This window comes from Oncorhynchus gorbuscha, linkage group LG11, assembly GCF_021184085.1.
Source record: "Oncorhynchus gorbuscha isolate QuinsamMale2020 ecotype Even-year linkage group LG11, OgorEven_v1.0, whole genome shotgun sequence".
Classification (NCBI taxonomy): domain Eukaryota; kingdom Metazoa; phylum Chordata; class Actinopteri; order Salmoniformes; family Salmonidae; genus Oncorhynchus; species Oncorhynchus gorbuscha.
In genome coordinates, this window is record NC_060183.1 from 74,392,812 (window position 1) to 74,405,029 (window position 12,218).

General features: G+C 42.0%; 1 protein-coding gene across 2 annotated transcripts in view; it reads left to right on the forward strand.

The window, feature by feature from the left end:
* nek6 (NIMA-related kinase 6) overlaps positions 1 to 12,218 on the forward strand; it is a 92,835-nt gene that overhangs the window by 73,153 nt on the left and 7,464 nt on the right. For both annotated transcript variants that reach the window (XM_046290456.1, XM_046290455.1), the window contains exon 8: positions 7,495 to 7,589. In XM_046290456.1, coding sequence (XP_046146412.1) covers positions 7,495 to 7,589 — 95 coding nt within the window. The remainder of the gene's footprint in view (positions 1 to 7,494; positions 7,590 to 12,218) is intronic.

Below are 12,218 nucleotides of genomic sequence, written 5' to 3' on the forward strand. Positions count from 1 at the left end.
GGCCACCCTCCATTCTAACATTGGTAGATTCATGGATATCCTTGCATCAACCTTGGATTTCATTAATAATTCCAATAAAATGTGTTTTCTATTGGGTGATTACAACAAACGCTCTTAAAAGTGAGAACCACTCACTGACATCTGACTTTTTGACTATGTTATCTGTATCTCCTCATCTACATTTGAAGTTGGAAGTTTACATACACTTAGGTTTCAACCCAAAACATCTCTTGCATTAGGTTCCAATATACAATACATGACAATCTATTACATTACATGAAGAACATATTGTAGTTTTTCCTATAGAGTGCTGTAATGCATTTTAATTGTCAGCCATAGGGTACAGTTTAAATTCAGAAGTTTACATACACTTAGGTTGGAGTCATTAAAACTTGATTTTCAACCACTCCACAAATTTCTTGTTAACAAACTATAGTTTTGGCAAGTCGGTTAGGACATCTACTTTGTGCATGACAAGTAATTTTTCCAACGTTTGGTTACAGACAGATTATTTCACTTATAATTCACTGAATCACAATTCTATGGGTCAGATGTTTACATACACTAAGCTGACTGTGCATTTAAACAGCTTGGAAAATTCCAGAAAATGATGTCATGGCTTTAGAAGCTTCTGATAGGCTAATTAACATCATGTGAGTCAATTGGAGGTGTACCTGTGGATGTATTTCAAGGTCTACCTTCAAACTTAGTGCCTCTTTGCTTAACATCATGGGAAAATCAAATGACATCAGCCAAGACCTCAGAAAAATAATTGCAGACCTCCACAAGTCTGGTTCATCCTTGGGAGCAATTTACAAACACCTGAAGGTGCCACGTTCATCTGCACAAACAATAGTACGCAAGTATAAACACCATGGGACCACACAGCCGTCATACCGCTCAGGAAGGAAACATGTTCTGTCTCCTAGAGATGAATGTACTTTGGTGCGAAAAGTGCAAATCAATCCCAGAACAACAGCAAAGGACCTTGTGAAGATGCTGGAGGACACAGGTACAAAATTATCTATATCCACAGTAAAACGAGTCCTACATCGACATAACCTGAAAGGCCACTCAGCAAGGAAGAAGTCACTGCTCCAAAACCGCCATAAAAAAGCTAGACTACGGTTTGCAACTGCACATGGGGACAAAGATCGTACATTTTGGAGAAATGTCCTCTGGTCTGATGAATCAAAAATAGAACTGTTTGGCCATAATGACCATTGTTTTGTTTGGAGGAAAAAGGGGGAGACTTGCAAGCCGAAGGACACCATCCCATCATGTTGTGGGGGTGCTTTGCTGCAGGAGGGACTGATGCACTTCACAAAATAGATGGCATCATGAGTTAGGACAATTATGTGGATATATTGAAACAACATCTCAGGACATCAGTCAGGAAGTTAAAGCTTGGTCGCAAATGGGTCTTCCAAATGTACAATGACCCAATGCATACTTCCAAAGCTGTGGCAAAATGGCTTAAGGACAACAAGGTCAAGGTATTGGAGTGGCCATCACAAAGCCCTGACCTCAATCCTATAGAACATTTATGGGCAGAACTGAAAAATTGTGTGCGAGCAAGGAGGCCTCCAAACCTGACTCCGTTACACCAGCTCTGTCAGGAGGAATGGGCCAAAGTTCACACAGCTTATTTTGGGAAGCTTGTGGAAGGCTCCCGAAACATTTGACCCAAGTTAAACAATTTAAAGGCAATGCTACCAAATACTAATTGAGTGCATGTAAACTTCTGACCCACTGGGAATGTGATGAAAGAAATAAAAGCTGAAATAATTCTCTCTATTATTATTCTGACATTTCACATTCTTAAAATAAAGTGGTGATCCTAACTGACCTAAGTCAGGGAATTTCTACTAGGATTAAATGTCAGGAATTGTGAAAAACTGAATTTAAATATATATATATATAAAAAAAACTTTTGAGGACCTTTTCAACACAAATTGTCTCTGTAGGGCCTGGCTACCTATAAAAACTTATGTTCACTTCAAAAAGTTTGTTGAAGGTTTACATGAACTATACGTGTAAAAATTGCTCCTCAACTAACAACCCACTTCTATGCAACAAGAAGGTTTCACCCCAAAACATTGCCTCTCAACTAGCAACCTACTTCTATACAACAAGAAGATTTCACAAAATCAGAGGCCTCAAACCTTTTAATAGAGTTCCAAAGGACTAAACTCTGTAATAAAACAAAGTACTTGAACACTTATACATCACAGATACATATCACTCATTGCATGCACTATTTTAACCTGATTTGGTTCTTTTAAAATGATATTGGTCTCGACTCACCCAGCAATTCTTCCATCAATCAGGAGAATAAGAGTTGACTCCCCAAAGCGGGTTGTGCACAGCTCTTTCCTCTGGATCAACACACAGTTGATACGGTTTCTTATTGTTGTTGTTCAGACCAATTCATTGGGGTCACGGCACCAAGTGTTAGCAATTTATGTTATTCTTAAATAAAACAAACTCCAAAGCAAATCACTGGGAGAAAAATGTGTTTATTTGAGAAGGACAAATCAAGATGTTATGCTGTGAGGTAGATGTTCAGATGTTTAGTCTCCCCTCTCCTCAGCTTTTCTCCACTGGACAAAGGAACAGGATACCATTTATAACCCCCCACCGTAGCCTGGGGTTGACCAATTAGAAGTCCTTGCAGTACAACATGTCCAATGGCCAAATAACAAGTATCCTGCTCTCGACTCAATGTACAGACCAATGAAATTGTGGCACACGTAGCTCTGAGTTCAGGACGGACATTCCACAGATTCTAAACAGATGTTGAACAGAAACCCAACTCCTATTTACATTGACAATTCCCTATTGACCATTAATTCTAGTACTCTCGTCCTCTCATCCTCTGCGTTGTGAATTTATCTTAAAAATATTTTTATACTTGGACATGTTTTGGAAAGGCACACACACCTGTCTATATAAGGTCCCACAGTTGACAGTGCATGTCAGATCAAAAACCAAATCATGAGGTCGAAGGAATTATCCAGAGAGCTCAGTGACAGGATTGTGTCGAGGCACATGGGGAAGGGTACCAGAAAATTCTGCAGCATTAAAGGTCCCCAAGAACACAGTGGCCTCCATCAGTCTTAAATGGAAGAAGTTTGGAACCACCAAGTCTTCCTAGAGCTGGTCGTCCAGCCAAACTGAGCAATCGGGGGAGAGGGGCCTTGGTTAGGAAGTTGACCAAAAACCCGCTGGTCACTCTGACAGAGTTCCAGAGTTCCTTTGTGGAGATGGGAGAAACTTCCAGAAGGACAACCATCTCTGCAGCACTCGACCAATCAGACCTTTATGGTAGAGTGGCCAGACCGAAGCCACTCCTCAGTAAAAGGCACATGACAGCCCACTTAGATTTTGATAAAAGGCACCTAAAGGACTCTCAGACTGTAATAAACCAGGTTCTCTGGTCTGAAGAAACCAAGAACTCTTTGGTCTGAAAGCCAAGTGTCACGTCTGGAGGGAACCTGGCACCATCCCCACAGCATCATGCTGAAAGGAGCTAATAATGAAAGGAGCAAAGTACAGAGAGATCCTTGATGAAAACCTGCTCCAGAGCGCTCAGGACCTCAGACTGGGGTGAAGGTTCACCTTCCAACGGGACAACGACACTAAGAACACAGCAAGAACACGTAGGATTGGCTTCGGGACAAGTCTCTGAATGTCCTTGAGTGGCCCAGCCAGAGCTCGGAGTTGAAACTGATCGAACATCTCTGGAGAAACGTGAACATAGCTCTGCAGCGACGCTCCCCATCCAACCTGACTGAGCTTGAGAGGATCTGCAAATAATTATGGGAGAAACTCCCCAAATACAGGTGTGCCAAGCTTGTGGCATCATGCTGCCAAAGGTGCTTCAACAAAGTACTGCATAAAGGGTCTGAATACTTATGCAAATGTAATATTTCTTTTCTTTTTTCTTTTGATTTGCAAAGAATTTGCTTTGTCATTATGGAGTATTGTGTGTAGATTGATGGGGGGGGGATTACAATTTAATCAATTTTAGAATAAGGCTGTAAGGTAACAAAATGTGGAACAAGTCAAGGGGTCTGAATACTCTCCTAATGCACTGTAATTGGTTATATAGTTATGTTTATGTTAGAGAATGATGTGTTGATGTAAATGGCTGTGCATCTACCAGAGCCAAGATATCTTGTGTTGTGCCTTTGTTATTCCTAATCTATATCAATGACCTTGCTGCTGGCTCTTCTACCGTACTTCCTATTCACTTTGCTGATGATACCAATTTTATTTTATCACAAAATAATTCTGAATCACTAATTAATGAAGCCAACTGAGGCATAGCCAAATTTTGTGAATGGTTCCAGATAAACAAATTATCTTTAAATGTAAAAAGAAATCAAACTTTTTTGTATTCACTAGTAAGAATTTTAAAAATAGTTTTAAAAAAAGACCCAGAATCTCTATTGATGGGAATGAAATGGAACAATTCACAATGACTAGATTCCACTGAGTTTTAATTGATGAAAAGTTATACTGGAAAGATCATATACAATTTGTCTGCAGCAAAGTGATGAAATCTGTTAGTATTTTACCTTTATTTAACTAGGCAAGTCAGTTAAGAACAAATTCTTATTTACAATGACAGCAACTTAATTGCCTTGTTCGGGGGTAGAAAGACACATGTTTACCTTGTCAGCTCAGGGATTTGATATAGCAACCTTTTGGTTACTGACCCAATGCTCTAACCACTAGGATACCTGCCACCCCCACTAGGATACCTACCTAGTATCATCAGAAAGATTAGTGTTTTAGTTCATCAGTCTTGCTTCTTAACTATTTTCTATAGCTTAATTGACCCATATCTCAATTACTGGAATATTTTATGGGCCAGTACATATATATGCCTTCTAATTACACAAATGACTCATCCTGCAAAATACATTTGCAAGACTAGCCACCTCCTCTAATTACCTGGCTCCACCTGCACTGGGAGTCAGTCAGCCTGATGAACCAAACTGCTCAGTAATCTTCTCCATATAGCCGAACTCTCACACACTCACACATTTAAACAACATTTTTTGGGGGGGGATTACTGATCAATTCATTCATACATTTATAATTAGTATGTTTTGTTATCTGTTTTAACAAACTTGTTTTATTCTTGTACATAGGTATTGTATATATATTTTTGTGGTGTGGTTTTCATATCAGCCCTTGGGCTTCCAACCACACCTGCACATAGTTGTTTATTTATCTGTATTGTTATCTATCACTTGTTTTCTTTGGTGCAAATAAATAAAACTCCAAACTAAAACTAGCCTCAGAGAGCAAGACCTTTTTAACAAACCCTCTCCGGTCTCCTTGGCAACTGCTCACAGTATCATGCTTTACTAAGGTTGCTGACCTACGCATGCGTTTGCATATGTAAATATATTCCGTGTCTGCTTTCCCCCCTTTAGGTAGAGATGGAAAGATGAGCTGGGTTTTAGAGGGTTTGGGCTGGAGATGGAATAATTGTCAAACCAATAGATGGGCTGGGTTTTAGGGGGTTTGGGCTGGAGATGGAATAATTGTCAAACCAATAGATGGGCTGGGTTTTAGGGGGTTTGGGCTGGAGATGGAATAATTGTCAAACCAATAGATGGGCTGGGTTTTAGGGGGTTTGGGCTGGAGATGGAATAATTGTCGAACAAATTAACATATGATGCATGTTGGTTTTGTGGATCGACTTGTCACCCCCAAAAAAGTATCAGTGTATTGTCGCTAGTGAGGTGTTTTATATATTGGTATTTGATTCTCTTTCCATTATTAGCTGCTGGTCTTGGGGCCCTATTCAATCAAAAGTTGTCTAAATGATTTTGGGTATAAAAATATGCAGTAAGTCATGTCAGAAGCTAGCAGATTACTTACCAACAACAGCTGCGAATTCCACGTTTTGAAGTTCACTTTCCTTGTTTTGGCTAACAACACTCATGAATACTGCACTGTGGGTCAGAGTGCAGTATTTATTTGGTTTCATAGCATAAAGTTTTGTTAGCACATTTCTCACACTGGCTTTCAACCACAGAGGGAACAGGCCTGACCCGGCAAGTTCAGGGGGGTGCCTAGCAACACGTTCCTTGGAGGAAGTCAACATATGCATTGAGCGACAAAGTCCCATGATTTGTGAATCTGTTTGGACCGAACAGATTCACAAATCATGGGACCTCACTAGCACGACAGCTAAAATGGCTTTGAAAAAAATATATTTTAGCTAATAGAGAAACATATCTAACTAAATCAAATCAAATCAAATCAATTTTATTTATATAGCCCTTCGTACATCAGCTGATATCTCAAAGTGCTGTACAGAAACCCAGCCTAAAACCCCAAACAGCAAGCAATGCAGGTGTAGAAGCACGGTGGCTAGGAAAAACTCCCTAGAAAGGCCAAAACCTAGGAAGAAACCTAGAGAGGAACCAGGCTATGTGGGGTGGCCAGTCCTCTTCTGGCTGTGCCGGGTGGAGATTATAACAGAACATTTCCAAGATGTTCAAATGTTCATAAATGACCAGCATGGTCGAATAATAATAAGGCAGAACAGTTGAAACTGGAGTAGCAGCACAGTCAGGTGGACTGGGGACAGCAAGGAGTCATCATGTCAGGTAGTCCTGGGGCACGGTCCTAGGGCTCAGGGCCTCCGAGAGAGAGAAATTAAGAGAGAATTAGAGAGAGCATATGTGGGGTGGCCAGTCCTCTTCTGGCTGTGCCGGGTGGAAATTATAACAGAACATGGCCAAGATGTTCAAATGTTCATAAATGACCAGCATGGTCGAATAATAGTAAGGCAGAACAGTTGAAACTGGAGCAGCAGCATGGCCAGGTGGACTGGGGACAGCAAGGAGTCATCATGTCAGGTAGTCCTGGGGCATGGTCCTAGGGCTCAGGTCCTCCGAGAGAGAGAAAGAAAGAAGGAGAGAATTAGAGAACGCACACTTAGATTCACACAGGACACCGAATAGGACAGGAGAAGTACTCCAGATATAACAAACTGACCCTAGCCCCCCGACACAAACTACTGCAGCATAAATACTGGAGGCTGAGACAGGAGGGGTCAGGAGACACTGTGGCCCCATCCATTGACACCCCCGGACAGGGCCAAACAGGAAGGATATAACCCTACCCACTTTGCCAAAGCACAGCCCCCACACCACTGGAGGGATATCTTCAACCACCAACTAACTAACTACATTATGGCATTCACTAATCATAAAAGATTGACATATAAAATAAATGTAGGTACATTTGTGGACAGAATTCATGTTTACTCAACCTTTTAAGTTTATTTTGTATTGTCACCATCCACTCCCCATTGGGAAGTCAATTGGAATTGCAAAGTGTTGCGGTAGTCATCAGTAAAGCTATGTATTAATGATTGCTTAAGCCCCATGTATTTGTCTCAATTTCAAATGTACGATTTATTGTTAAAAAGCAGTTGTCTAAAACCAGACCTTTTTGTCTCAGTGGGGACACCGTACTACATGTCTCCAGAGAGGATTCACGAGGGTGGCTACAACTTCAAGTCAGACATCTGGTCCCTGGGATGCCTTCTCTATGAGGTAGGTTTACTGCTTTTTCATTTGAGTCATTTAGGAAACAGTCTTATCCCGAGCGACTTACAGGCGCAATTAGCGTTAAGTGCCTTGCTCAAGGGCACGTCAACAGATGTTTCACCTATTCTGCTCAGGGGTCTGAACCAGCGATCTTTCGATTAATAGTCCAACGCCCATAACCGCTAGGCTACCTGCTGCTTAACAGGTGAGAGTTAGTGCTCGGCTAGATCACACGCCTGCATACGCACTAGCTCTCCAGGAAACATGTACACATCTGAAACACAGTAGGACTGTGGACACTCAAACTATCAATTAAACTAAATCCTGCTTGGCTGGAAATAACACATCTAGATGGAGAGGCCTAAGTAATTGTAGTTGAAACACTGATTACTATTCCCAATACAATTCAATGGAAATTATACCCCCGGTTTGGCTGGGGTAGGCCATCATTGCAAATAAGAATTTGTTCTTAACTGACTTTCCTAGTTACATTTAAAAATAGAAAACATCCTTAATATTAGCGATTGCGCACCAGCTGTTAACAGAGACAGACCCCTGACTAGACGTCACCGTTCTGTCCTGCTGATGCACAGAAAACCCAGCTAGATTTGTATTTTCCATATCCTTGTTCATCCACGATTCATGAAGCATAGGATATTATAGTTCTTCGGATCACGTTGATAGGATAGTCTCGAATGGAGCTCGTCCGGGTTATTATCCAGGGATTGCATGTTCGCCAATAGAACGGATGGTAGAGGCAGTTTATCCACTCGCCAACGTAGTCCCTTCAGGTATCCCGCACGCCGGCCTCTATAACGCTGTCTCTTCCTCCTTTGAGTGTCAGGGATTTGGAACTGGTCCGAGATGAGCAGTATGTCTTTCACTTCCGATTCATTGAAATATAAATTCCCATCCAAATTGAGGTTAGTGATCACTGTTTTGATGTCCAGAAGCTCTTTTAGATCATAGGAAACGATGGCGGAAACACTACAGTGCTTTCAGAAAGTATTGTTTTTGTTGTGTTACATGGTGGGATTTAAATAGATTTGTCATTTTTTGTAAATGACCCACACAAAATTCTCTTAAGTATTTGTACTTTGTATTTATTATGTATCACTATTAGCTTCTGCCAAAGTAAATTCGAACATTTGAAAACATGTATGAAAAATAAAACAGTAATATACACCATATATACAAAAGTATGTAGACACCCCTTCAAATGTGTGGATTCAACTGCTGTATCAAATTGAGCACACAGCCATGCAATCTCCATAGACAAACATTGGCAGTATAATGGCCTTACTGAAGTCCTCAGTGACTTTCAACGTGGCACCATCATAGGATGCCACCTTTCCAACAAGTCAGTTTGTCAAATGTCTGCCCTGCTAGAGCTGCCCCAGTCAACTGTAAGTGCTGTGATTGTGAAGTGTAAACGTCTAGGAGCAACAATGGCTTAGCCACGAAGTGGTAGGCCACACAAGCTCACAGAACAGGACCACCAAGTGCTGAATCGCTCAGCATGTAAAAATCCTTGGTTGCAACACTTACTACCGAGTTCCAAACTGTCTCTGGAAGCAACGTCAGCACAAGAACTGTTAGTCGGGAGCTTCATGAAATGGGTTTCTATGGCCGAGCAGCCGCAAACAAGTATAAGATCACCATGCGCAATGCCAAGCGTCTGCTGGAGTGGTGTAAAGCTTGCCGCCATTGGACTCTGGAGCAGTGGAAAAACGTTCTCTGGAGTGATAAATCACGCTTCACTATCTGGCAGTCTGACGGACGAATCTGGGATTTGCAAATGCATAGCTCCAACTGTAAAGTTTGGTGGAGGAGGAATATTGGTCTGGGGCTCTTCCTAGGCATTTATGGGGCACCTGACAAGACACATCGTATCTCACCTCAGTGTTGTATAGCGACTGAGTTATAGTACAAATTCAAATGTAGTATGGAGAAAAGTGAGAATGTTTTTTACTTCTCTCCACTTCAGTTGTTGAAGTTTTTATAGTTTCCCTACCCACTAATTATTTGCTGTACGGATGTGTGTGTAACCGTGTGGTGTGTGTGTGTGTGCGCACACAAAATGAAACAGCTCATAATTCCATTATTCTGAATGCTGACACTGTGTCAGCATTATTAAACTGTCAATAACAATGCTTCTTCAGTCAGTCATGGACTTGGCATTCTTTGTTGATAAAGACTAGGGACTGCATCACAAATGGCACCATATTCCTTATATAGTGCATTACTTTTGACCAGAGCCCTATTGGAGCCCTATGGGCCCTGGTCATAAATAATGCACTACATAGGGAATAGGGTGCCATTTGGGATGAAGGCTAGAGCTCGCTGGGCCTAAGGAGCTGTGTGCTGTGTTGTGAGGGAAGCTGAATGGTCAGCAGTATGTGTTGTGAGGGAAGCTGAATGGTCAGCAGTATGTGTTGTGAGGGAGGCTGAATGGCTAGCAGTATATGTTGTGAGGGAAGCTGAATGGTCAGCAGTATGTGTTGTGAGGGAAGCTGAATGGCCAGCAGTATATGTTGTGAGGGAAGCTGAATGGTCAGCAGTATGTGTTGTGAGGGAAGCTGAATGGTCAGCAGTATGTGTTGTGAGGGAAGCTGAAAGGCCAGCAGTATGTGTTGCGAGGGAGGCTGAATGGCCAGCAGTTTGTGTTGTGAGGGAGGCTGAATGGCCAGCAGTTTGTGTTGTGAGGGAGGCTGAATTGCCAGCAGTATGCCTCTCTCACATCTTCCATGCAGCATCACCAGGTCACTGCATGGAATGTAATTCTCAACTATTCTCTCTCTCTGCCGGTCTCTGCTTATACTTACATATAAAATATCCCTCTGTCTCTCCCTTCCTTGTCTCTCTCTTTCTTGCTCTTCTGTGCCATGGGACAAATAATATTGAAATCAAGAAAATTGATAGGGAGTTTCACAGAGTTTTAAATGGGAATCAGAGAGAGAACGTCAATGTTAAAGTGATTTGATTTTCATTCCAAGAGTCTCACTTGACAGACTGTTAACATAAATGTTCTAATTGAGTAGCTGTCTAGTGCACGCAAGATTTTGGTTCTGGATTCTGAAATTACAATTCCACTGGACTAGAGCTATTTAGACTCAGATGTTTTTCCAAAGCAAGTACTGAAGAGAGAGAGAGATATATAATCACATCTCATGCAGACACCATGATAATCTTCAAAGAACCTGGCTGATTGATATTCAGATACACGGAAGGTGGGAGCCAATATAACCACAATTAGAAATCTCTTTCACAGTTTTCTTCCACTCACTAAAACAAAAATCCAGAAAAATCACATTGTATGATTTTTCAGTAATTGATTTGCATTTTATTGCATGACATAAGTATTTGATACATCAGAAAAGCAGAACTTAATATTTGGTACAGAAACCTATGTTTGCAATTTCAGAGATCATACGTTTCCTGTAGTTCTTGACCAGGTTTGCACACACTGCAGCAAGGATTTTGGCCCACTCCTCCATACAGATCTTCTCCAGATCCTTCAGGTTTCGGGGCTGTCGCTGGGAAATACGGACTTTCAGCTCCCTCCAAAGATTTTCTATTGGGTTCAGGTCTGGAGACTGGCTAGGCGACTCCAGGACCTTGAGATGCTTTTTTACGGAGCCACTCCTTAGTTGCCCTGGCTGTGTGTTTCGGGTCGTTGTCATGCTGGAAGACCCAGCCACGACCCATCTTCAATGCTCTTACTGAGGGAAGGAGGTTGTTGGCCAAGATCTCGCGATACATGGCCCCATCCATCCTCCCCTCAATACGGTGCAGTCGTCCTGTCCCCTTTGCAGAAAAGCATCCCTAAAGAATGATGTTTCCACCTCCATGCTTCACGGTTGGGATGGTATTCTTGGGGTTGTACTCATCCTTCTTCTTCCTCCAAATACGGCGAGTGGAGTTTAGACCAAAAAGCTCTATTTTTGTCTCATCAGACCACATGACCATCTCCCATTCCTCCTCTGGATCATCCAGATGGTCATTGGCAAACTTCAGACGGGCCTGGACATGCGCTGGCTTGAGCAGGGGGACCTTGCGTGCGCTGCATAATTTTATTCCATGACGGCGTAGTGTGTTACTAATGGTTTTCTTTGAGACTGTGGTCCCAGCTCTCTTCAGGTCATTGACCAGGTCCTACCGTGTAGTTCTGGGCTGATCCCTCACCTTCCTCATGATCATTGTTTCCCCACGGGGTGAGATCTTGCATGGAGCCCCAGACAGAGGGTGATTGACCGTCATCTTGAACTTCTTCCATTTTCTAATAATTGTGCCAACAGTTGTTGCCTTCTCACCAAGCTGATTGCCTACTGTCCTGTAGCCCATCCCAGCCTTGTGCAGGTCTACAATTTTATCCCTGATGTCCTTACACAGCTCTCTGGTCTTGGAAATTGTGGAGAGGTTGGAGTCTGTTTGATTGAGTGTGTAGACAGGTGTCTTTTATACAGGTAACGAGTTCAAACAGGTGCAGTTAATACAGGTAATGAGTGGAGAACAGGAGGGCTTCTTAAAGAAAAACTAACAGGTCTGTGAGAGCCGGAATTCTTGCTGGTTGGTAGGTGATCAAATACTTATGTCATGTAATAAAATGCAAATGAATTACTTAAAAATCATACA